Source organism: Gadus macrocephalus, chromosome 4 (genome assembly GCF_031168955.1).
Source record: "Gadus macrocephalus chromosome 4, ASM3116895v1".
Classification (NCBI taxonomy): Eukaryota; Metazoa; Chordata; class Actinopteri; order Gadiformes; family Gadidae; genus Gadus; species Gadus macrocephalus.
The window spans coordinates 24,567,303-24,594,232 of record NC_082385.1 but is presented as its reverse complement, the minus strand read 5'-3'; the positions used below and the strand labels follow the sequence as shown (position 1 = coordinate 24,594,232).

The 26,930-nt window shown below is 43.5% G+C and overlaps 2 protein-coding genes across 3 annotated transcripts in view; both read left to right on the top strand.

Annotated features, from left to right (window-relative positions):
• pwp2h (PWP2 small subunit processome component) overlaps positions 1–21,534 on the top strand; it is a 26,807-nt gene extending 5,273 nt beyond the window's left edge. Inside the window, exons 6-21 of the mRNA XM_060050746.1 lie at positions 5,096–5,231; positions 5,995–6,221; positions 6,496–6,639; positions 6,832–6,902; positions 7,167–7,303; positions 7,748–7,896; positions 8,421–8,568; positions 9,024–9,174; positions 10,036–10,216; positions 10,587–10,734; positions 14,420–14,528; positions 15,083–15,148; positions 17,761–17,979; positions 18,265–18,415; positions 19,057–19,131; positions 21,237–21,534. Coding sequence (XP_059906729.1) covers positions 5,096–5,231; positions 5,995–6,221; positions 6,496–6,639; positions 6,832–6,902; positions 7,167–7,303; positions 7,748–7,896; positions 8,421–8,568; positions 9,024–9,174; positions 10,036–10,216; positions 10,587–10,734; positions 14,420–14,528; positions 15,083–15,148; positions 17,761–17,979; positions 18,265–18,415; positions 19,057–19,131; positions 21,237–21,411 — 2,287 coding nt within the window. The 3' untranslated portion in view covers positions 21,412–21,534. The remainder of the gene's footprint in view (positions 1–5,095; positions 5,232–5,994; positions 6,222–6,495; positions 6,640–6,831; positions 6,903–7,166; positions 7,304–7,747; positions 7,897–8,420; positions 8,569–9,023; positions 9,175–10,035; positions 10,217–10,586; positions 10,735–14,419; positions 14,529–15,082; positions 15,149–17,760; positions 17,980–18,264; positions 18,416–19,056; positions 19,132–21,236) is intronic.
• Positions 21,535–21,785: 251 nt separating this feature from the next.
• The window catches only part of eed (embryonic ectoderm development), a 32,778-nt gene continuing 27,633 nt past the window's right edge, over positions 21,786–26,930 (top strand). Inside the window, exons 1-3 of one of the 2 annotated variants that reach the window (XM_060050749.1) lie at positions 21,786–21,969; positions 24,790–24,942; positions 26,596–26,688. In XM_060050749.1, coding sequence (XP_059906732.1) covers positions 21,847–21,969; positions 24,790–24,942; positions 26,596–26,688 — 369 coding nt within the window. In that variant the 5' untranslated portion in view covers positions 21,786–21,846. The remainder of the gene's footprint in view (positions 21,970–24,789; positions 24,943–26,595; positions 26,689–26,930) is intronic. The other variant, XM_060050750.1, reaches the window with a different exon arrangement.

Genomic DNA, 26,930 nt, shown 5'->3' with positions numbered 1-26,930 from the left:
TCTTCTGGAACCCAGTGATGTTTCTCATACCACTCCACACATCCCTCGTGTTGTTTTGCTGGAGTTTATTCTCCAGCTTTCTCCTGTATCTGCCTTTTGCCTCCTTGATTGCAAGTTTGAGTACCACCTGTACTCTCCTCACCTCATCACGGTTGCCATCTCTGAACGCCCTCTTCTTTTCATTCAGGATGGCCTTAATGTCCTTGGTGATCCACGGCTTATTGTTGGCATAACAGGTAACAGTCCGTGCAGGGACATTGCAGTCCACACAGAAGTTGATATAGTCCGTGATGCACTCTGTAAGCCCATCAATGTCCTCCCCGTGGGGCTCACAGAGTGCAGGCCAGTCAGTCACCTCAAAGCAGCCCTGCAGTGCCTCATAAGCCTCCCCCGACCACCTCCTCACAGTCCTTGTGGTCGTAGGCTTCCTCTTCACCAGAGGCACATAGGGTTTGAGGTGAACCAGGTTATGATCTGACCTGCCCAGAGGGGGGAGAGAAGAGGAGATGTATGCATCCTTAATGTTAGCATACATCAGGTCCAGGGTCCTCTCCTCTCTGGTAGGACAGCTCACATATTGCTTGAAGGTCGGCCGAACTCTATCCAAGGTGACGTGGTTAAAGTCTCCCGAAATGATGATGAGGGCACTGGGGTGTTGATTCTGGAGTTTGGAGATGGTGGTGTGGACGATGCTGCTGGCAGATGTTGGGTTTGCAGAGGGAGGGATGTACAGTACAACAATGATAACATGCGTGATCTCTCTAGGCAGATGGTATGGACGAAGTCCAACGGCGAGCAGTTCAGCATCCGGGCTACAGAGCCGTTCTTTAATGGTGATGTGACCAGGATTGCACCAACTGCTGTTTACAAAAATGGCAACCCCCCCCTCCTTTCCACTTACCGCTCTCAATACAATCCCGGTCAGCTCGGATGGTGTGGAAGCCATCCACGGAGACTATCTGGTCCGTAATGTCCCTGTGCAGCCATGTCTCAGTAAAACACATCAGGCTGCACTCCCGGTACTCCCGGTGGCTCCGCATCAGCGCCGTCAGCTCGTCCATTTTGTTGCTAAGAGACCGCACATTTCCCATAACAACCGAGGGGAGACTTAAATCTTAAATCTTCTCCTATCCATAAGCCCTTCCCGTCTCGACCCTCCTCTCATCCCACGACATTGTTTCCCTCCTCTGCATCCCCGGTTAGCTTTCCTCCAGAGTTCAGGTGGGATATCAGCTGGTCTGTCCACTATGCCGGTCGGCATTAGCGCAAACAGCTGTTCCCCGGAGTAAACAAAGGCAGCTTGATGCTGCGGCATAAAAAACAATCACTAAAAAAGCACTAAAACCCTCAAAAGCAGCCTCGTTAGAGAGGGTAGGACTTCACCGGGTTAGAAGTGAAACGAACAAAAGCAATAAAAGTTAAGAAAGTTTAAAAAAAAGCGAACTCATAGGCTGGAGCAACGTAACCGGCAGCCTGCAGCTTTCGCGCACGCGCACGAATCAGAGTACCCTAGGCCGAAGATCGATGATCGATTTCGTGATCGTGTCATCTGATCTGAGGCCGCATGTTTTGGACACTCTGGTTAAGAGAGGGGCGGAACTGTCAACCGACCACCATCTGGTGGTGAGTTGGATCAGGGAATGGGGGAAATTTCCGGATAGACCTGGTAAGCCCAAACGAGTAGTGCGGGTGAATTGGGAACGTCTGGAGGAGGCCCCCGTCCTAGGTATCTTCAACTCACACCTCCGGCTGAGTTTTTCTGGCATTCCTGTGGAGGTTGGGGGCATTGAGCCGGAGTGGGCGGTGTTCAAAGCCTCCATTGCTGAAGCTGCGGTGGCTAGCTAGGTTCTAAAATCTTGACTAGAGCTAGGTTCTAGAATGCAACAACGAATCGATAAAATCGATAAAAATCGATTACTAAAAGCGTTGGCAACGAATTTGGTCATCGATTCGTTGAGTCACGTGATTAATACGTCACTCGTGTGCGCGGCACTGTTTACAGCCAGCCGCCAACAGGTTGGTTCATGGTTCATGCACTTCCCCAGCGAGCTTTAGTGTGAGCGACCATAGCTTGTATTTTGGTCATATCTTAACACTGGACTTGTATTGAGAGCGGTAACTGTAGGCCTATATAAAAGTGAAAAAAACTATGTAAAACAAACATTGTAAAATGTGGTGTGTTAAGGTCGGCTCAGTAGTATGATTGATGCAAATGCAACACAAAAAAAAAGAAATTTGAGATTTTGGCGAAAACGTGTTTTCCCAGCAATATAAAATAGATAGTAAAGATGGAATTATGATCTGTTTAACGTCCTATCTTGAGCTATGATCATTTTATCAGCAATTAAAGTAATAATACAAGTTCTATTTCAACAAAATAATAGAAAAGTATCAATAGTGGTATCAATAAAGACTTGGATCGTTAAGGAGTCTCGAAAATGGTGTCAATATCAATAAATATTTACGATCTCCGGACATCTGAGAGAAATTAAGATGATTAAATTTATTTTTAACCGTTAGTATTTACCGGTTAAAGATCTTATCGGTTAACCGGTTAACCATGGACATCCCTTATATACTGTGTGTGTGTGTATGTATGTATGAGGGCTTTGACTCCGAACTTCGTTATTCGAATATAATTAGAATATCAAAAAATAAATCAAAATTCAAACGAATATTAGGCAGCCCTTAATATTCCAACCTGTTATGGGCAGGCCAAGAGGGAGAGACGTCAGAGAACCCGACGCAGTCCATTCATAATGTTGTAATGACCACGGAAGAGGCAGTGAACGAAGTATTGATTAGACAGCGATTTATTAGAAACCTAATAAACCGTTGAAACACGCAAGACCGGTAACCATAGCAATGCCGGTAAACAAACCTCGCAAAGTCCAATCCAGGTCTTACTGAGGGCATTTAATGGTCAAAATATTATTAATAAATATTCTAATATATCGGAATATTAACATTAATAACAAACTTCGAATAGGATTTTTGGGCAAAAGTCAAAGGCCTAGTATGTATGTATTTGTGTGTGTGTGTATATATATATATATATATATATATATATATATATATATATATATATATATATATATATATATTAGTGCTGTCAAGCGATTAAAATATTTAATCGCATTAATGTCATAGTTAACATGATAATCACACTTTTTTTTTTTATGCTAAATGTCCCTTGATTTCTTTGTCCCATTAATTTTTCTCATTTTAATGCTCTTATCAACATGGTGAAGTGCATCGGCTTGTCTTGTGCAAATGTTTTTTTATTGATAACATTGGCATGTACTGATCAAAACAGGACGATACAAAAAAAAAGCCTATAGTGCAATTAAACGATGAACATACAAACATACTGCCTTGAACATAGCAGTCAGGCTATTGCTTCTTTGTATTGAGCAAAAAAAACAAAAAACATTCATTTGCGTTAATCGCGCGATAAAAAAAGTTTCGCCGTTAAATTTGGTTTGCGTTTACCCGTTAATAACGCGTTTAACTGACAGAACGGCGTTCATTTTTTTATCGCGCGATTAACGCAATTCTTTTATTTAAAAAATAAATAAAATGTTTTTTGTTTTTTTTGGGCTAAAAAACAAAGAAGCTTTAGCCTCACTGCTATGTTCGAGGCAATATCTTTGTATGTTCATCGTTTAATTGAACTATAGGCTTTTTTTTTGTATCGTCCTGTTTTGATCAGTATATGCCAATGTTATCAATAAAAATACATTTGCACAAGGCAAGCCGATGCACTTCTCTCCATGTTGATAAGAGCATTAAAATGAGAAAAATTAATGGGACAAAGAAATCAAGGGATATTTAGCATAGAAAAAAGAATTAATCGCGATTGCTCGCGATTAATCGTGAGTCAACTATGACATTAATGCGATTAATCGCGATTAAATATTTTATTCGCTTGACAACACTAATATATATATCATACATTGTATGTTTTTTTTGTGTTATCCCAGTTATGTTTTTTTATCATTTAATATTACTTTTAATAGTTCCGGGACGTTGGAGCAATAACCTGGTGTTTTTACACTGAATAAAGATGCGGCAATTACAAATGTTTATTTTTTTATCAAATTAATCGAAAAAATAATCTACAGCAGGGATGGGCAACTGAGCATGCGACCCGCATCCTCACTCAGTGCGGCCCGCATCCTCACTCAGTCAGGCCCGCACATAATATAAAAAAATAAAAAATAATAATAATAATAATAATAATTGATCGAGTTACAGAAAACTCGGTCAAGAAAGACGAGAAGAATTCATAGAATTCGAGGGCAAACCCATGCGTCTAGTTTGCTTAGAAGCGATATCAGTCATTAAAGATATCCACTTAAGTCGCCACTACAACTACTACAACTGCTTGTTGGGTTTGAGTTCATTGAGTTGTTGCACTTAATGTTGGGCCACTGTTTTTCAGTTTTTTGACTTCATTGAATGATGATGTATGTGAGCCCTTCGCACTGATAAAAATACTGACCATTCATGTGGCTGTTTGAGCATGGAAAACATGAAATAAATGTATGTTGGTTCAATTAACATACCGTACATAGGTTATGATTCTGGATGATTTTTTAGGTAGTGGCCATCCCCAAAATGCACCAGAATACAGGAAATCATATCTACCAAATTCAAAATTGTGTAGCTTCTCTCAGCTCACGTTTAGTTGAAGTGTGCAGTCATGTGGCCCTCCGATGGTTATGATGAAAAATGTGGCCCTCTTTGAAAGTTGCCCATCCCTGATCTACAGATTAATCAATTATTAAAATAAGCGTTAGTTGCAGCCCTACTCCTGGCTATGTAGCCAATTGGGTGATGTACAATCACATTGCGGCGCCAGTGATACTGAATGAGGTTATAGCTTTTTTGACTACACTAAAACACAGCAGGGGGGAATTCGAACCGCCCCTCATACAACTTTATAAGCTGACTTTGAGTTGTATGATATTAATGTGCTTTTTGTCATCCTTCCGACAAGCTGGTGCGACGGGTGTGTAGCATCGTACATCTCTAGCTGTCGCCCACCGTTTTGATGGATATGTTAACCATGTGGCGTGTATGTTCCCGGCAGGTGTTTTGCGGTGGGCAGCAAGGACATGTCCACCTGGGTGTTTGGAGCCGAGCGCTGGGCCAACCTCATCTACTACTCACTGGGCGGCCACAAGGACCTGGTGGTGGGCTGCTTCTTCGAGAAGGAAAGCCTGGACGTAAGACGGCCGCAGCCCCATCAATTGTCTTTTTGTGATGGCTTTTGGCACATTTTGGATTGCCTTTATCCTGTCCTTGCTAAGTGACCTGCCGTCCGGCGTGATGATGTGGCCCAGAAATTTTACCTTTTGCAATAGAAACTGTAGTTTAGATACACTGGCCTTTTGGCCTTGACTGGCTAAGACTGTAGTAATACAATAGTTTCCTGTTCGCACACGTCGGAGTCAGGGGAACAAACCAGGAGGTCGTCGACGTATTGAATCAACGTACTTCCTCCTGGTAGAACTAAATGAGCCAAATTGTCGTGCAGCGCTGCGGAAAAATCAGCCGGTGATTCACAATAAACTTGTGGTATCCTAGTCCATGTATATGGTTTACCATTAAACTGAAAAGCAAACCAAAATTGGCTCGCTGGATCCACCGGTACACTTTGCAAACACAGAAAGTGTTTGCAAAGTCGACCACTGAGAACCATTTACTATTCCCAGGTACCTGTGTTAATAGTGTGTGAGGATCAGGAACAATGGGTGTTCTAATTTCATAAAGAAAAACGTAACAACATGTGGATTCTCCATCACAAGGGCCGCACACACCCACAGTACTACCTTCAAATCCCTAACGGCGGCTGTCTCATGCTGTAGTCCCCAAATATATTGTGTATTTATTATTAGAACAATTCCTACCGGTCCCTAAACCACGGTGCAGGTTTGCAATGGTGTGTAACCCAGACACAGCTCTGAAAGGTTTGTGTTTGTGTTCCAGCTGTACACGGTGAGCCAGGACGGAGCGCTGTGTGTGTGGGAGAGCGACACAGAGCCCAGCGGCCTGGTCCTCACGAAGAAGGTAGCAGAGGAGGAGGAGAAGGAGTCTTCGTTGGAGGAGGGCGAGGAAGCGGAGGAGGGCGGGAGCAGGGCCCAGGTCATCAGGGGGAAAGCGGACAGCCCCAAAGACTCTGAGATCAAGAATGTCCGCTACCTGCAGAAGAGCAAGTAAGGAGAGATGACCGGCCGCACCTCCATTAAACACCACTTTTGGCACGAGAGAAATATAGCAGAATTGATGGTTGTCGTCATGGTTACAATCATTAACGTGAACTGGGAAACACCGTCAAGTTAAAGATTTGGTGATTGAGACTTCTTTAAACACTTAACACGTTGACATTTGTCATATAACTTTAACTGGACAAGTGTGTGTGTGTGTGTGTTTGTGTGTCCTAAAGATGCAAAACTAGCACCATCGAAACTCCTCCTCTGTCTCTTCCAGGCATTTCTTCAACAAGGAGGGCGAGTTCAACAACCTGACCTGCGCCTCCTTCCACAAGGACACGCACATCCTGGTCACCGGCTTCGCCTCCGGAGTCTTCCACCTCCACGAGCTCCCAGAGTTTAACCTCATCCACTCCCTCAGGTACGCACACCCAGGATACACACGCACAAACAACCTCAATAAGTTATGAATGAATATCCACTTTAGAAAAGTGTCACAGATTTTGAAAAGTTGGATACAGAATTCTTTGTTCCAGGTATTCTTTGTTTGAATAATTAAATGTGTTGAGGATTAACTGTGTGTGTGTGTGTGTGTGTGTGTTTGCTCGCTCAGTATTTCAGACCAGAGGATATCCTCGGTGGTGATGAACTGCTCTGGGGACTGGATCGGCTTTGGCTGCTCGGGTATGATGACATGACTTACCATCGCAGATCTCACTTTATAGGATCACTGTAGTGGTTCTGCAGTGTGTGTGTGCGCATGTTGAGAGCTGACGTGTGTGTGTGTGGGGTGTAACGCTTGTGTGTATTTTGTTTGTTAATCTGTATTTGCATGCGTTTTATGAATGGAAGTGTGTTTGTGCATATCTGTACAGTATATGCAAATGTGTGTCTCATGGGTCTGTGCTAATGTCTCTCCTCTGTGTTTGTGTGTGTGTGTCTGTGTAGGGATGGGCCAGCTGCTGGTGTGGGAGTGGCAGAGTGAGTCGTACATTTTCAAGCAGCAGGGTCACTTCAACAACATGGCCTCCCTGGCCTACTCCCCTGATGGACAGTACATCGTAACCGGCGGCGACGACGGCAAGGTCAGCCCTGTCTCTGTAGTAACCATGGAACCTAGCATATTTGTAACACATTTGCCAAAGGTCTTAGTTGAACTTGTCTAATGTGTTTCTTGTGTCGAGTGTGTGTTGGAGCGTTTTAGCTGGTTGACTGTAAGTGTGTTGAATCTGTTAGCTGGTTGAACTGTTAGCGTGTTGTGTCAGTTAGCATGCTAGCCTGTTGGATCTCTGAGCGCGATGCGTCCATTAGTGTGCTAGCCTGTTGGATCTGTTAGCACATTGCGTCCGTTAGCATGCTAGCCTGTTGTTTCTCTGAGCGTGATGCGTCCGTTAGCGTGGCAGCCTTTAGGATCTGTTGGCACATTGTTTCTGTTAGCATTCTAGCCTGTTGGGTCTCTGACCGCGTTGCGTCTGATAGCATGCTAGACTGTTGGGTCTCTGAGCGCTGTGTTCCCGTTGCGTCTCCAGGTGAAGGTGTGGAACACCAACAGCGGCCTGTGCTTCGTTACGTTCACGGAGCACACCAGCAGCATCACCCATGTCACCTTCACCTCCAGCGGGTTCGTCATCGTCAGCGCGTCCCTGGATGGCACGGTGCGGGCATACGACCTCCACAGGTGAGTGTGTGTGTGTGTGTGTGTGTGTGTGTGTTATATGTACAAATATCACAACAAACACTTTCTTTGGTATGAATGGCTATGGTTAAGGAATCAGAATCAGAATCTCTTTATTGGAATACACTGTCTGGATGTAGTTTGGATTATTGAATGAGAGGATTTGAGGCACCAGAATGTAATAAATAGTGAGGAAAAGTAGAGGTGAATACTAGTTTTGCTTTAGTCAACGAAAAATATAAGATGTTGGTTTTGTCAATACTACTAGGTACTTATACTATATTGACTGAGTTAAATATAATTGCATTACAAAAAAATAAGACTAAAATGCTCAGACTTTTAGTCTGAACTTGACTAGACTGAAAAGAGTAAGAACGTGACGAAAAACTAATAAACTAAAATGACAGCTTGACACAAAGACTAGACTCAAACTAAATTTAAAACAGGCCGCCAAAAACAACATTGGTGAATGCTGAAGTGGATGTATAAGCTCTCTCGGTTACGATGGCGTCTCTCTGCGTGCACAGGTACCGCAACTTCCGCACGTTCACCTCGCCGCGCCCCGTGCAGTTCTCCTCCCTGGCCGTCGATTTCAGCGGTGAGCTGGTGAGCGCCGGAGCCCAGGACTCCTTCGAGATCTTCATCTGGTCCATGCAGACGGGAAGGCTGCTGGAGGTGAGCCCCTGGTCTCAGGGAAGGCCGTGCGCTGTGGTCAAATGTGTGCGATGGGAGGAACCCTGCTCTGTGCAATGTATTAAAGTCCTGCAATTGGTGGACCGTGCATTATGAGGACATTGCAATGTGAAATAATCAATGCGGGGGCCGTGCAATGGGATTATCAGAAGCGTATAATTGTCTATGCAGCAAAACACAAACATTTCAGTTTACAAGAAAGTGTTTTATTGAATATACCATTATTCATGATGAAATGTGTTCGAACAGCTTGCATGTTTCATTGAAGCTCCTGGTTTTCATCAATATGAAGGAAATGCCTTGGGTTATTAAACTAGTTTTGGTGAAGTTTAGTTGGTTACAGTCAGGTCAAGGATCTAGGGAGGAAGCAATGCATTTTGGGACTTCCCATAGAAGTCTCCATAAGGCTCTCTGACCGTACGTGTGCCTGTCGTCAGGTGCTGGCGGGCCATGCGGGGCCGGTCAGCAGCCTGTGTTTCAGTCCGGTCCAGTCCATCCTGGCCAGCGCTTCCTGGGACAAGACGGTCCGCATCTGGGACATGATTGACAGCTGGCAGACCAAGGAGACGCTGCCACTCCCCGCCGACGGTACCGTGCACCCCTCCAGATAGCATCAGATCACACCTGGTTCAGATCCATTTCAGATCTAGTTCAGATTATTTTAGATGTAGTTCGGATTATTAAATATGTAGTTCCGATTATTTTAGGTCAAATTCCGAATATTTTAGATCGAATTCAGATTCATTAAAATTTTGTTCAGATTATTTAGAACAAATTCAGATAACGTAAATTCGGATTAAATCTAGTTCAGATAACGTCTAGGTCAGATAACATCTAGTTCAGATTACATCTAGTTCAGATCTATTTCGGATTATTTTAGATCTAGTTCAGATTATTTTAGATCTAGTTCAGGTTGTACTAGATCTAACATTTCGGATGAAATCAAGGTTAGATTATTCAAAATCCAGTCTAGATTAGATCAATTTCAGAATATTAAAATCTTGTCCAGATTAAATGTCATTCAGATTACCCCTTTACAAACTATATCCAGGTCAAATTAGATGTAGTTCAGATAACACTTTGTTCATATTAAATCTAGTTTACATTAGATTATATCTAATAGATAAACTATAGTTCAGAATAAATATAGTTCCTATTTAATCAAGTTTATATTCGATTTGTTTGTACTCTAGTCTATAATCGATAAGAGCCCATGGATCTTCGCATTAGGTTAAAAACAGAATCAAATGCGCTTCTACTCACTTTTCACTTTTAAGAAATGTCCAAACATTAAAAAGGTGCTTACGCTATTAACTCTTAAAAATATCTGTTTTAGATTGAACATGTTTTATGTTTTTATTTTAACTCATCTTTCAATTTCCTACAATTGAATGGGTGCCGGCTACAACTTGTTCCAATAACATGAGCGTGATCTGGTCTGGTCCCCAGGTCTGGCCGTCTCCTACCGACCCGACGGACAGGAGCTGGCTGTGGCCACTCTGGACGGGGAGATCTCCTTCTGGGTACCCCAGGACGCCACGCAGACGGGCTCCATCGCCGGGCGTCACGACCTGGTGATGGGCCGCAAGGAGTCGGAGAAGATCACTGCCAAGCAGTCGGCCAAGGGCAAGTGAGTCCCCGCCCACAAGAGATCACACGGCTCTTTCTGATTGGCCGCAACTGGTGCAGAGTGACTTGTCATCGTAACTCGCTGATGTTTTTTTTATTTGGAAGCCATTTACAGCGTTCTGTCCTTCATGTCGTTTACAACATTTTGTCTTTTGCTGCGTTCTGTGTCTTGTTTGAACGTAGTTAACAGCATTCTGTGTCTAGTCTCAAAGTGGTTTAAGGATTTCTTTGTCTAGTCTCAAAGTTGTTTAAGGTGTCCTGTGTCCAGTCACAAAGTAGTTTACAGCGTTCTCTGTCTAGTCTCAAAGCTGTTTAAAGTGTCCTGTGTCTAGTATAAAAGTGGTTTACGGCGTTCTACCTCCTGTTTGAAGGTCGTTTACGGCTTTGTGCTACTCTGCGGACGGGGCGTCCATCTTGGCAGGCGGTCAGTCCAGGTTTGTGTGCATCTACAACGTCAAGGAGCAGATCCTCATGAAGAAGTTCGAGGTCTCCTGCAACCTGTCGTTTGACGCCATGGAGGTACCGTACCGTCTGTTTGACTTTTGCTATTTACTCGCATTTTCTGACTGTTAATGTCTGTTCCATTAATATACGGTATTACCGTCTTATATCGGTTCAACTAAACATGATCAATACACATTTCTCTTCTTGCGTAGACTGCCAGCGTTTTTCTCATCTCCTCAAATGATTTAATTCATTAAGTGAGACAATTTGCTGGGGCTCTGCCCGCCACAGTAGGTCTAGTCTGAGGGTCTGAAGTGGTGCCATGTCTTAAAGGGCAACTTCACCCATTTCACATAAGCTTTGTATTTTTAGAACCCCCCGCATATTTTTGAATGGTCTAGCATCATTTCCTTATTTTCTGGAGAGACTGGAGAGATCCTTATCGATCTCCAACACTTCCTGTTTTTTATGACGCAATATGACGATTTTTGCGTACAAGAAAACAGGAAGTGTAAGAGGGGATGATTCTCGTACGAGAATCATCCCCTCTAGGGGGTGGGACCCACTGACGCTACAAACCTATTAGAGCAGTGCCAGTGGGTGGGACTTCACCAGCAGAAACTAACATCCACAGCGTCTGAAGCTAAGATAACAGAGGCTGTTGATTAAACTGAAGTACATTGGCGGAGGGTACTGGATCTGACATAGAAGATGGCTCCATACAAAAGTTCACCATTTCGAAAGAAATACAAACGAGGGCTACCGTATTTTCCGCACTATACGGCACACCGGATTATCAAGCGCACCTTCAATGAATGGCCTATTTTAGAACTGTTTTCATGTATAGGGCGCACCAGATTATAAAGCGCATAGAATAGAAGATACTGCAGTCAAACGTTTGACTGGGGTTGCGTTATGCATCGACTAGACCGAGCTGTGCTAAAGCCAAGGGAATGTCAACAAAACAGTCAGATAAAGTCAAACTTTATTAAGCGTTCTGACAACTCCGGTCACTCCCATGGTAACGATGTTCAAACGTTAATGTGCATATTAACAATATCTCATCAATATCAATATCTCTTAACAATAAGCTCTCTTTTTCAGTTCATTCCCCGTATACGAATCCCTCGAATTCTTGTGTGTCCGAATTGAACAGTTGGGCGAGTACGGCATCCAACATGCCCGGATCCCTCTCGTCATTATCCGAGTCAGTGTCGCTGCTGTTGCCTGGCAGTTCAGTGATTATTCCTGCCTTCGTGAAAGCTTAGACCACAGTTGAGACTGTTATATCAGCCCAGGCATCCACGATCCATTGGCAGATAGTGGCGTAAGTCGCCTGGCGCTGTCTCCCCGTCTTGGTGACGTGTGTTCGCCTTCTTGGCCCCGTCCACACGAAGCCGATTTTTTGGGTGAAACCGCATAAAAAAAACGCTTTTGGTGGACACGGGCTACGGCCACACCAAACGCGTGTAACGTGCCTAACTTGAAGCTTGATCATTGTGTGTCACAAAAATGGTTCAACGCGCCTGTGGCTGCGCTGGATTTAGGAGTCCGAGGTAGGAAACCCAAACGCAATAATCTGGTTAAATAACTTCACATGGTGTGTTTCCAGCATTCGTAGTGTTGATCAGCAGATAGTCCGCCAAGACGTTGAGGTTGCTTAGCAACCAGAGACGCTGTCCATGCAAGTGAATGGAGCGTTCCCTCTTCGTCATAACTATCAAACCAAACATCCTTCACATTCAACGAGCGAACATTAGGAAATTAAAATGCACATTTCTCGCTAAAAATGTTTACATAAACGCATTTAATTGCGTAACTATGTTACTATTTCCACCCAGAATAAAGAAAGATGTCGGCCGTATGCTTCTGTGCAAGCGTGGGACTCTCTAAATCGACGCCACTTCGACCTGGGCGGGACTTTACGTCCTACGTCACTCGCTATGGGTTTGCATGTGTGCGCGTAGCCGTTTGTCTCAGGGATCTGTGCACGAACTCCCTTGCACTACAGATTACGAGCGTCAGTGTCGTACGCGATGGAGGGTGGGTGACATTCCTACAGTCTGTGATGATAGGCTATATTTCTACAAATGACTTACTATTACTAGCGATTAACATGACGAAACAACACGAACTAAGCTAACATTAGACTATAGCCATACCAGATAACGCCATACCAGCTAACCCTAACTATTTATATTAAACTCTGAACCATTTTGCAACAGGCAACTGTGTGTTGGTGCGTCTTATTGCTTCCCACGTCTGCGTCTGCATCTTTCCCACTCCTGGCTAATAGTTTCAGCTTTTGTACTGTATATCAGAAATGATCACCCTGTACCACACTGCTGACTTGTTGATGTTTTGTGAGCACTCAGGCATTTCTCTAGGTATCTTAAGTTTCCTACTGGAGTCATCAAAACTTTGAACTTTGTTATTGTAAGAAATATTGTGTTGCAAAAACACTTTGTGTCTTACCCTTACCGTTACCCTAACCATAACCCCAGTAACATTTCTTCATCATAAACTACAAGTTACGCAAAATGGCATACAAACATCCAGTCCAATATGAAAGAAAAAAGCTAGATTCATTAAGGAATCGAACCCCTTATCCCCGCGTTAATTAGTTGTTCTCTGACCACTAACCCATCAGGTCTTAGTACATGCGATTCAAGAGTTAACCACTTGACAATCTTTAAACTTCGGTTGCCTAGAAATTGTAAAGACAGTGATGTGTGTACATTGTGCGAGTATCCGTCACTCGCGTTGTGTGTGCAGTCCAAAATGAAAGAAAAAACCTTGCATCACTAGGGAATCGAACCCCCAATCATCAGTCTTTAAACGTTGGTCGTTGGTAACTGTAAACAAAGAGATCGCATTTTGTTTAACTGCTAACTAACAAACGGGTTTATGCTTTCACTGAACAAAGATTATGGAAATAAAAGACCACTTTTCCATCAGAAAAATCATCAGAACCGTTATTACCAACCCATAGACACTAAAAACCAAAACCTTTCTCACATGCACACCCATCGCGAGTGACGGCTACGCGCACACATGCACACCCATAGCGAGTGACGTAGGACGTAAAGTCCCGCCCAGGTCGAAGTGGCGTCGATTTAGAGAGTCCCGTGCAAGCGTCACTACTCTAGTGACGTCGGTTCAAGCTCCACGCTGATTTGTTCCATTAGTAGATGGAACAAGGAGGTGTCCGATAGGCGGAGATGATCAGCGGGAGTGGCCGCCAGCGAAGCTGTGCATGGTGGGAGTTGTTGTCTTCAATCCACAAGCGCCAAAAAGTCACTTTCTGCCTTTTCTCGGTCAAGACTGCACCAAATGAGAATTTTATTTTATTATTCGACTACATATAGGACCCAATTTCAATACATATTCATGCCTCCACCGGTGAAATGCTCCTTTAATGAAGCTAATGTAAACGGGTTGTGAAGTGATGTCACGTCTGAATGAAGCTAATGGGAACGGGTTGTGAAGTGATGTCACGTCTGAATGGAGCTAATGGGATCGGGTTTTAAAGTGATGTCACGTCTGAATGGAGCTAATGGGATCAGGTTTTGAAGTGGTGTCACAACTGAATGAAGACCTGCTGATGAACAGGTTGTGAAGTGGTGTCACGTCTGAATCAGGCTAATGTGAACGGGTTGTGAAATGCTGTCACGTCTGAATGAAGCTAATGTGAACGGGTTGTGAAGTGATGTCGCGTCTGAATGAAGCCCTGCTGATCTAAACTGGTTGTCTTCTCCAGGAGTTCCTGGACCGGCGGAAGATGACAGAGTTCGGCAGTCTGGCGCTGGTGGACGAGGGCGCCGGGGACGGAGACGGAGTTCAGCTCAGCCTACCTGGCGTCAGGAAAGGTGAGAGGCTGGCCCAGGGTCTCAAGTACCAACCCCCATGTCGCTCAGTTCAAAATAACTAAAATCTGAACATGAGTGAAGTTCAGATTTTGTACTTCAATGATCGCGGGGAAAGTGTACCCTCAGAAGTGCCCTACTCAGAGGTATAAACTTCATAAAAAAAGAGAATAGAAATTTGCGAAATAATTGTAATAAAAATGTGCATAGTATAGAAAAATAGGCATCCACAGAAATTAACTCAAAATATAACTTAAAACTCTTAACTATAATGTGCTTCAGATGCTGGGATATTGCACAAGATCAAGATCAAGATTTCTGATTTGAAGCACTGTTTTATTTGCATGGAACACTGCAATATAAATTATAGTTATATTGTCAGTTATATTCGTCGAATGATGTCCAACATTCATTGCCTGTTTGTTTGTTATATGCATGGGGGATGTTTAAATCATCCTGTGTTTGTGTAAACTGGTGGGATTTAGACGCATGACTATTGTCTGTCTCTCTCTCACTCTATTTATCTCTGTCTCTCTCCCTCTCTCTTCTCTCTCTAGGAGATATGAGCTCCAGACACTTCAAGCCGGAGATCAGGGTCAGCTCTCTGCGGTTCTCCCCGACTGGTGAGTAATGGTTGTGACATCACAAATGGCAGGGCCCCCCGGGATGTGTGATGGTTGATGCTCACAGCCTACCCAGTGGACTGGGCCCACTCAGTCCAATCAATCAACAACTTGTCAGATTCTACCCAGCATGCATCTGAGGGATACTCCCACTTGTGAGGTCACAATTAGGTTGATCGTTAAAGGGGTGATATCATGCTTTTTCAACTTTTCCCTTTGCTTAAGACTGTTATAAGAGGCATTTTTTGTTGTTTTATGTCTGCTAAACTTATCTCAGGGTGTCCGCGCGGTAGTAAAAAATAAAATGTAAAATTGACTTGTTAGTACATTTTTCACCACCTCAATATAAAATGAGTTTCCATTTTTTTGTTTACATGTTTTAACTTCATCTAGCCTAAAAAATACAATATACGGTGCTAACAGGACCTGAACTGAGTAGCCGTTAGAGTTGACGTCGCTGGTTGCTATAGCGACGCCCGTGTTACACCGAATTCTGCGACCCACCGAAAAGTGTGACCCCAGGGGGCGCTGTTGCATATTTACTGCAATATGCACGAGTTTGAAGCGTAGACAGGCATGACAAAAACATACATAAAATATAAGATCTCCCCCATACCAATTACCTTTTTATCAAAGGTGCTTAATAAATACATTTGATTGATTTGATAAGCATTTTACAGACCCATACAATGGATTGGGCGTTTAGTAGGGTCCTTCACCGTTGCTTCTTTACCCATAAAAAGCTACAGTCATGGTTAAATTCCGCTGATTTACCTTTGAGCATTTCCTATTATAGGCTACTGTGTAAAATGCTGTTTAGAATTAATGTTTGTATCAAGAAAAGAAAGACCCACCGGAGATCTTATGATCTTATATTTTGTTATAATGCACACGTGCTTGTTGCAGAAAATGTGCAACTGCGCCCCCTGGGGCCACACTTTTCGGTGGGTCGCAGAATTCGGTGTAACACCAGCAACATTTTCCGCCTTTTCCCCTCAGAGTTCTGTACGGCTGAGTTTATCGCAAACATGGGTTGACGACCCGACATTTAAAGACTGGCTGAAACCCATGATGGGAAATGACCGAGAAGCTTTTTGCTCGTTGTGCAAAAAAACGATCAATGTGTCATGGAACGGCATTAAAGCGATTAAATCACACAACGCTTCGAGCATTCACCAGCAGCGGCTTTGTGCGAAGGGGGAGCAGCTCTCTATTAGAGGTCTGTGCGGGACACAATATTCACTCCCGCTCCCGCCTTGTACAGTGCTGCTCCCACTGCTGCTGCTCCCACCCGCACCTGCAAAGAGCTTTAATTTTAAGTCCCGCTCCCGCCCGCATCTATGATATTATATCCCGCTCCCGCCCGCAAGGATGGATGTTTACTTTCTGTCTCAGGAAAGGCCTGTCCATTGGCTTGGAAAAAACGAGCGCGCACATAATTCATCAGGCTATCAGTATTGGTAACATATTTATTGGTAAGCCTGCATGTTTTCAACCATACAAAACATTAAATAGGCCTCAGTAACTGAAACACGAAACAGTCACATATTAAAAAAATAAAAACTCTGCAGGTCAGTACCAGCACGTCTAAATGAAAAATGAAAGGTAAAAGAATCAGCTGCTGCTTCGACCATGAAGTAAAAGTTGTTGGAAAAGTAGGTTTTGCTTATTGATGAGGGCTTCATGATAATTTGTATATTTTACTTTACCCTCATATTTGATTTGCGGGAGTGCAGTGTATCATCCCGCACCCGCAAATGCACCTCTATCATCCCGCCCGCCCCCGCAATGAGCTTTAATTTTTGTCCTGCACTGCACTATTTTGCGTCGCGTCCCGCGGGAGTGAAGACCTCTACTCTCGATGTCGTTGTTTTGCGGTGCTAGCAGCAGCAGCACTAGGGCTACAGGGATCGCGGCAGTGTCACATTTATACCTTATAGTAAGTTGTAAGTGGTGCTTTGCCTACCCCCCGCCCCGCTGCTTGATGTCGTGTTGGTAGTAAGAAATATTGTGGAGATAGTAAAAAAGGTAGTAAATTCATCTCTATGATTCCTGCATATACCCTGATATCTGCTAGTCAAATCTAAGTCTGAGCCAGGGGGAGTATTTGCGCCCACCGAGAACGCCCCTCGTTAAGTGCGTGAAACAGCTTGTTTGCTCTCAAACTATTCTTCCGTAACAGTGTGACGTCAGACTGTGCAGTGGGCGTTGCTAAAGTGCAGGAGTCGGGCCTCCCAGCTACCTGCAATGTTTACAACTTCTCGGGGGGTACGAATTTGCTAACACATGTGCAATGCGTTCGACCAATCACAGCAGACTGGACTACTTAAGCGACTTGATACAAAACAGAAAGTTTTTGAAAGATGCTGAAATGTTTTTTCAGAAATGAACAGTATGAGAATAATAAGGGGTATTTCTAACATACAGGCATGTAACCCTACTCTAGTTTTACCCCCAAATGCATTTATTTACCGTAAAAAAGCATGATATGATATGTAGAAAACAAGATCTATAATTGCTGGTAACGACATATCAACCAAAAAACGGATGCTCTTCAAAGACGGGATTAAGTGTGAGTTCTTGCGTGAAGACCTTTTGACCTGGGTCACCAGGTCGCAGCTGGGCTGCCACGACGACGGAGGGCCTGCTGGTCTACTCTCTGGATGGCTCGATGATCTTCGACCCCTACGACCTGGACCTGGACGTGACCCCCGCCAGCGTGCGCCGCCAGCTGCGGCTCAAGGAGTGGACGTCGGCCATCGTGCTGGCGTTCCGTCTCAACGAGCACGCCCTCACGCAGGAGGTCCTGGAGACGGTCCCGCACAAAGAGAGTGAGTCCCCGCCCCATAGAGCATCGGCCCAAGGACTCAAACCTGCTCCGAGCCTAAACCCCAGCACTGTAACCCCTCGCACCCTGACCCCTCTCACCCTGACACTTGACCCTCAAACCCTCCTACCCCTAACCCCAATGTCCTAGAATCCTCCTAACCCCTTCAACTTGAACCCTTCCACTCTAACTGTAGTTATTTAAAATAAATGAATGATTTGGTAGCAGATCATCTTACCCATGTGTGCACTAACATGTTTGTGTCTGCGCCCGTATGTGTTTCTGTTAGTCCCCGTGGTGTGTGGGTCGCTCCCCGACGTGTACGTGGAAAAGCTGCTGTTCTTCCTGGCGGGCTGTCTGGAGAAGTCTGCCCACCTGCAGTTCTACCTGAGCTGGGCCCAGAACTTGCTGCTGTTGCACGGACAGAAGCTCAAGAACAGGTGACCTTTCACCCTTAAGAGAAGCACTAGCTTGGGGCTACATGACATCATATCGCCGGCATATAGTAATTGAGCCAGCATATATCATGTAGCCATCATATTCCCAGAATGTAGCCACATTGCCATCACGGAGCAACTTAGCAATATAAAGCCACTAAGCCTCACATAGCTATTAAATAGCCAATGTATACCAATTTATAGTCCTACAGGCTTCATGTAACAATTTAGCATCGTAATCGACTAAGCATAGCCAGTAGCCAGTTATAGCCAGTTGGCATTATATAGCCATCACGTAACAACTTATTATCAAATAGCCATCACATAGCAACTTAACATATAGGAACTTACTATAATGTAGCCAGCACTTGGCCATCATATTGTAACTTAGCATCCTATAATACAGATGGTACTATTTTTTTAATCTCCGAGGGAAACTTGGTTGTCTCAGCAGAAAGTACCATGGTAAAATAAATGTGCATATAGTATATACAGTATGTGTGTAATGTGTTTACAATATTGTGTAAACACATTGAGACTTATAGAACTATAAAGTAATATAAAGTATTAATTCATTGGGCCTGGGCTAACTAGTGGGCTAACAGCTAGTTGGCTAACTCTTGTGTCTCTTTTCTCTCTTCCAGATCGGGAGCCATCCTGCCCACCATCCAGTCCTTACAGAAGAGTCTACAGAGACATTTTGAAAGTCTCTCCAAGCTGTAAGCCTTCAACCCACAACCAACTTTACTTTCTCACAACCAACCCCTAGAATTTCCTTAAAGCCACCTATGCCCCTCTGTCAGTTAAACGTATACTATCGTAACATGGCATAGTCAAGAGTCTTAATGTAATATCTTGGTTTATATAAACAGGCTTATGTTAGTAAAGCTTAGCAGTTTAAATTTGAAAGGGTTAAACAAATGTGTTCTGCATCTGGAAATTAGAATGTCTTGGTAGACATGGGCTGCAAAGTGTCTGTTGTAGCTCCTTCAGTGCCCCCTATTGGCCCCTAGGTGGAGCGCCATCCTCACTCAGAGTAATTGCTGTATGCCAGGGGTTCAACTACTAGTTTCTTATGAGGGACAGATTAGTCAACCATAAATTGGAGGGGTGGCGACATTTTAATGTTAATTATCCATAGCATTTATATGGTATCGTGAAAAGACAATAATGTATCAATGTTGTCATCAACAATGCGTGAATTAATTTATTATAAAATTCATCAATGAGCACTGCAGAGGTACACTTGGCCGCGTTTATTTTCTAAACATCAGTTACTTGAAATTACTTATTTGACTTGGCAGGAACTGCAACGTTAGACTCTGTAGAGGATCACTTATAAGAGAGGAATGAGGATTTGCTTTGATGGCGTTCATATGCAAGAGGCTGGACTCAAGTATATGCCAAACCTAGATCCTAGGTTTGTTTTGATGTGCAGCCTATGGAAGTAAATCTGTGTCATTGGATTTTTATAATAAAAAGCCATTGAATTTTTAGCACTGAATATTTATGCATTGAAGTAAAGTATCTGGATTTTTTTGCCTCTGAATTCAACTCTTAAAATATTCAATAAATAATTTTCAGCTTTATTTTTCAATGTTAAAATATTCAAAATCACATATTCAACGTTAAAAAATTAAACTTATATATTTTCAAAGTCCCCAAATTCAACATGCCAAAGTCAGCTGCAAAATTCAATGTAAGAAATTCAGCGTTAACATCGGGGAACCCAAGGAAGATCCTATCGATCCTAGATGCTAAACAAGGAGAGCGAGGGGATTTTACAGAGAATTCTGCGACCAACTAAAAAGTGACCCCAGGGGGAGCTGTTGCACATTTTCTGCAACTTGCACGAGTTTGAAGCGTTGACGGGAATGAAGTCGTTCATGTGCGGAAACATGCAGGAGTTTAAGAGTTTAAAAGTCATCGATCACTCAAATTGGGGGTATTCGTTTTGTGACACTGGCCGCACGATAAGTGGCTGGAGTAAAACGGTTGATATGACTCTGTGGTGGCATAACAAGAGCGCGAAGAGCCAACACTATTCCGCACCGAGTGGCATGATACAGATATGACAAATTAAAAGCAGGTTGCTGTCGGGCGCTTCTTCCCGAGGCACGCCGTGCCTCTTGTTATTAAATGTGCTTAATAAATACATTTTATTTTATTTTCATTTTACAGGCCGATACAATGGATAGGGCGTTTGGTAAGGTCCACCACCGTTGTTTCTCTCCCCATAAAAAGCTGCAGTCAGTGTTTAATGACGTTGATTGGGGGCGATGCGAAGGGCCACAGTCTCCTGACGCATTCCAGATACCCTTACGTAGTCATCTAACGGCATTGTGTAAAAAATAATCTCCCCTCAGCTGACAGATCTCATGGAAGTTTGGGTAAGGGGCGGTGCTGTACGCTCGATGCTGCAGTCAGGAGGTTTATCAGTGACATTCCGTTGTGCTCTACAACTCGCCGCTGACTTTTGTATAGAGCAGGCTTTGATAGATGCGGGCAGCCATGCCCTGCACTCAACCCAGATCGGCACTTTAAGAATAAACATGGATTCTAGATAAAGATAGGCATAGCTACAGAATATATATAAGTATAATTGCGAGTGAAATGTAACTCAATTGCTCTGCCTACAAATGTTCAAAGAGACTTCAAAGTTCATGTTGACACACAATAGTTGGTTGTCAGGCGTGGCATAATGGCAACATAATTAATTAGAACAAAATGAAGGTACAGACGGTCAAAGTTGTTTAATAAATACTGCTGGATGGATGGTACATTTCCGTCGGCCGTTGACAATGTTTTTGTTGTCTCTTTTCAGATGCGAGTGGAACATTTACACGATCCGTTACGCAGTGGCCCTGTCGAAACAGAGAGGACTGAAGCGAAGCGCAGAACAGCTGGAGGAGGTGGAGGAGGAGGAAGTGGTGGAGGATGAGGATTTGTTTGAAGGGATGAGCCAGGCCTCTATGGAAAACACCGTCATGGTTATGTAAAAGGCTGGGTCCAATCTCGAGTCATCTTCATTCCTTTGCGATGCCTGATTTGAAAAAAAATGCTTTGTTGGACTGTTGAAAGTTATTGTAAATGTTTTTTATTAAAGAGATTGTATAAAAGGGTATGTTCAAATGTGTGGATTTTAATGGTAGTATTTGAAAGGAAATAGATTTAGAATTGTATATTTATATCTACATATAATTATTATATTATTTTAGAACCTTATTTGAAAAAAAAAAAAAAATTAACATAATAAACTCAAGAACAATAGGTTTCCACCATGGACCTATATGGTATCCAGTCCACAGATACTCTGTGAATGCCGAGTTAGCCGGTTAAAACGTTCACATTTCTCGGGCGAGTGGGCGTTGCACTAGCCTCTTCACGGACGGAAAGGGCGGGGACTGAGGCGGAAGAGGCTGAGACCGCGCAAAATGAGGGAAAACAAGAACATGGTCGAGTCCCCTTCGCCAGCGGCGGGAAAAGAGATGCCTGCAAAGAAACAGAAGTTAAGCAGCGACGAGAACAGTAACCCCGATCTGTCGGGAGACGAGAACGTAAGCATCTTCGTCGTTTTGTGTTTGGGGATAACGCTGTCAACAGAGCGCCCGTTTAGATAGCTTAATGCTAAAGTAGTTAGCCGATGAGCTAGGTAGCCGGCTAGCCGAAGTGACTTAACTGAATGGCTATGCTGCTACATAATTAGCCGGCTAGCTAGCCGAAATGGCTTGATTGAAAGGATTTGCATCTAGCCCTCTAGACGGGTGTGCTAAACAGCTAGCAGTCTCCTCATAGCACACTTTTTCGTTTCCATTAACAAAATCCACATCTGTGCCCATGCGTGTCCAGCAAATGTTGTTGTGGGCTTTGCTTCACAGTACAGTTTCCTTTAAGTATACTACTGTCTGCTTTTGGCCGAAATTAAACTTCTTAACACATAATTTGAATAATTTATTTCATCTTAATTTACGAGTACACAGGAGTACAATTCTTGGGCTTGACTCCTCAACAGTCACATAGCAGCAACCATACAAGATAATGCGGTGAGTGCTGTAGTACAAAGTGAGGTTTAAAATATATTTTTATAAAGCCACATAGATTAAGACATAAAGAAACGTTATATGGCTTAAATCAAGTGAAGGGATTTAAACAAAAGTTCAAAACGTCCTCCGCAATCCTCCCATGATAAAAAGTAAGGATTTCAAAGGTAGATTATCTTCAAAAATATAAAAAAAAATCGGAGAAAAGCGCGAGTCTTGAATGGAATGAAAAATTTAGCAAGGAGATGGGTTCCGAAGTTTGTTGAGAATAATAAAAAGGAAAGTAAGAATAAAACTTATGACAAACAATAGTTGAGCGCTGCATGCAGTACTCACCTAAATATATAATATAAACTAAAACAGTGATAGGAGATATGAGGTGTAGTGAAGTGTAAGACACCACGTTCAAGCTGGGACGCCAAAATGTGATGGTTATTCAGAAGTCCTAGATCTGTACTTTCTCTTTGTTTATCCTTGGAGGTTTTCCTTTTAATGATGGTGTTCTTTGGACAGAAACAACTTATGTCCATCTTGATCTTAAAGGTCCCATGGCATGCCACCAGGTGTGGTGTGATTAGCTGCTACAAGCCGTTTTGGAAGTCTGCCCCTTATGACATCGCAGGTGGGTGTGTTCACCCAGATGTGTGACGGATTGGTGTACAACGTTTGCTACAGTCCACTGGATAGGCTGGTAGACTGATCTATCCAGCACACATCTAGGTGGACACGCCCAACTGTGATGTCATAAGGGGCAGATTTCCAAAACGGCTTGTACCGGCATATCACACCACACCTGGTGGCATGCCATGGTGGGACCTTAAAAATCTCCCCAGAGCTGCCCTTATAGTAGAGGCATAATAATTATGCCATAATTGTTAACGCATTGATACACTTGATGCCATACTTTAAAAACACTCCAAGTTAATTAGCTGTTCAAAAACATTATGTATGCCTTTTAGCAACTAAATCCCATTGGATGTACTATTGAAGGTTATTATTTGTTATTGCTGCTGATGCCATCCTTGACTAAAGGTATGATATCTGATTATGGCTGGTTCAGACTACACAATTTCAGCCCGATTTTGCCCCGATTCATTCGTTGCAGACAAATTTGCGAGTCGTACACGATTTTGAAAGGTCGGCGACGAGACGAGGTCTTGTAATGTGACATGCTTGCGATCTGCGATGTTTTCGTCTGCGACGTTCGCAAACCCCACAACGAAAAGTTTGGCATGTCAGAATTTTTTGGGGATTCGCATGACGTATCCATTGTTGACATGAGGGAAACCCGCCCCGAGTTGCGTGAAGGAACCCCACGAACAGCTGGAGCTCACGCGCAGTGTTTACCAACTGACTTCACTACACTTGACGATAGGGTGAAGGGATGCAGCCTGGCGAGAAATAGCCGACGCCCTTAAGACGTCCTACCCGGTAAGTTTGGAGCCAACAGCTGTTGACGTGCTAATAGCTATCATAACCTATCATAAACCTGCCAGCATAATGCCTAGTGCTAGGTACTCGGGATCCATTGTTGACGCTCTGTTGCTAGGCTACGTTGTTGCTGCGGGTACTTTGTATTGCGCATGTCACACGCACTACTACTAACTACTGTGAGGAGTTGCTGCATTGAGCAGATATAAAAACTACTGGAACCTTTATGACAAATGTAAAAAACATTTATGTCAGTTCCAAACCTTAGATTTTTGCTGGACTGTTGCTTATCTGTCCATCATACATCTATGTGGACACGCCCCCTTGTGATGTCACTAGAGCATGGGAAAAGGCTGATTTTCAAACGGCGTGCAATGGCTAATCCCACTCAAACCTGGTTGCATAATATCACCCCTTTAACACTCAAACTCATTGGCTGCAGTCATTATTCTATACGATACAACTTTATTAATCCCCTTTAGGAGAAATTCATTTGTTGCAATAGCCCAGCAGCATTAGAAAAAAACAGGATGAATAAAATACGAATACAAAGTGCTGATACAAACAAAAGTAGAAACTAAGGGAAAATGGTAAACGAAATGCTATAAATAAGGACAAGACAAAAAGACCAAGCAGCAACACTTTCACACAAACATTCGCACTTGATGATGGCATCACTAATACTTCCATTTAATTGGCCAGTCAATGCCCTTGGTTTGTACCACTCCACAAACCCATTGGCAAGAAAATCTCAGTCAATTACGTTATGATCCTATTGGCAAGATTTTCCCTTCACCATCAATGCTTTGACCCCATTGGCAGGACATCTCATCCATCACTGTTTACGCTTTGAACCCATTGGCTGCGGGACGGCATCCGTTGTTAACTCTGCAACCCCATTGGTAGGATGACGCGGTCAGCGTTGAGAGCGGGACCAACGTGGAGCGCCCAGACACGCCCACCAACACAGCCAACGCCCCGGGCCGGAGGAGCTGGGGGAAGGGGAAGTGGAAGTCCAAAAAGTGCAGATACTCCTTCAAGTGTGTGAACAGCCTCAGGGTGAGCAGCCGTCACCCATGTGATAACCAACCTTGCATTTGGTGGGGAAAAGCGGACGTATAGGTCACCGGAAGGGGCTCCACAGTCACCAGCTCTGTCTGAACAACAAAAAATGTAGTTCTCAATGGTGATGAAAGCTTGAGCCAACTGGCCACTTTACTCATGAAATAAGATAATTTTTTTAACATAGAATGTTTGCAATGTGCAAAGGCACGTTTCATGTGTAGCACATATTTACATTTACATTTAAGGGCATTTAGACATTACATATAATGGTGAGGTGACACGAAGCAATGCAGCATTTCCAGCGAAGCCCTGTGATTGCAGCCACTTGGAAGCCTGTTTAATAATAACTTTAATCACCAAAATTGTACCGGGCGCGAAAATTGTACCGCCTACGTAATCAGTAGGGCTGTAACGATACGCGTATCGAAACCGAAATCGCGACGCTCAAAGCCACAAACCTGTCTCGCGGTGCGAGAAGACAGAAGCGAGACACGCCCTTTCTAACTCTCCGGTCAAATTGTCAGATTGAAATTTGCTAATAATCTGTCTAAATAATAGTCTGCTGACACCGCTCTTATCGATGCCGTAAGTCTGGGACGACATGTCCTCTCTGTGATGACAGCTCTTCGTGGCTACGGAAGATTGCATTTTTCCACTGCCTGCGAAGTCCTCATATATGATGTGAATGACATTTATCCAGAGTGGTCCAAGCGCACAAAAATAGCCTGTGTGATCCCTGTCTCTAGTGTTTTGTGTGCTTTGACCGGCAGCTGGTCTGCTTATAGGTCGGAATGAAGCGGCCACTGATTATTGACAGGATGGGTACTTTATTCTACCGGACTCGTTTGTTTCTTCACTAGACACACACGCTCGCTCTCCTCGCTCGTCCACTCACTCGCTGACGTCACTCACACAGACACGCACACTGCCATTCTCGCGCACAAACATACGCTACCCGTAACACTATTCCTCGTTATTGCGAATCAGACGTTCATGTTTTTTCCCATCTATTTTAAAGTTAGGCTATTAAACATGATGCATTATATACTGCCTGGCAACGGACGATAGTGTCGAATGATGACGTCTATCTAAATTGAATTAACACAAGCTTGCTAGACTACGATACACTTTAAACACTCGGTTTACTAGCTAAATTCAATACAATACAAATATAAAGTAAAAACAAGTGTTATCTGTATTATGTTATTTCGTCTTGATGAGCGCGAATGTTTTTTGAAACCTGCCTGGAAACGGACAATGGCGTTGATCGATGACGTAATGTTTTGTTCGCGGATTACGTAGGCGGTACAATTTTCGCCCCGCTACAATTTTGGTGTGACAGCGCCGTGTTAATTTGGATTCTTATTGACATGATTGCATCTATATGGAATCATATCATTTATCAATAACATTGATGTAGATATTGTGTATTGATAATCTCCATATTGTTATTTTGATTTGACGTCCTAATTTTCCTTCGTTTTACAGATTATATCAGACTTTATGTATCTTTTTTCTTGCCAGATGGCAATATAACATGCTAGGGAAGCAAGTCATTGAAACGATCACAGGATATATCTGAGAAAAAAAGCATAGTAAGAAGCATGTGTGTAAAGTCCCCCACCTCCGTGTGTGTCTTGGTTTCAGGAGGACCACGGACAGCCCCTGTTCGGTGTTCAGTTCAACTGGCACAGCAAGGAGGGGGATCCCCTGGTGTTCGCTACCGTGGGCAGCAACAGGGTGAGTGGGGATGAAGACGGCGTGATGCGGGCACCTTGGAGCTTACTTTTAATGTTGTACTTTCCGTTGTGGCATCAGAATGTAACGTTGGTTATTAAGTACATGAAGTCAATTGGCAGCCAATTCTCAGTCATGTGTTTGTTTTTTATTCACACTTTTTGGTGGATACTTTAATCCAAAGTGGTTTACAATATTGTGACGGTTTAATGTCAATGGAAAGTCCTACCTGAACATGGTTTCTC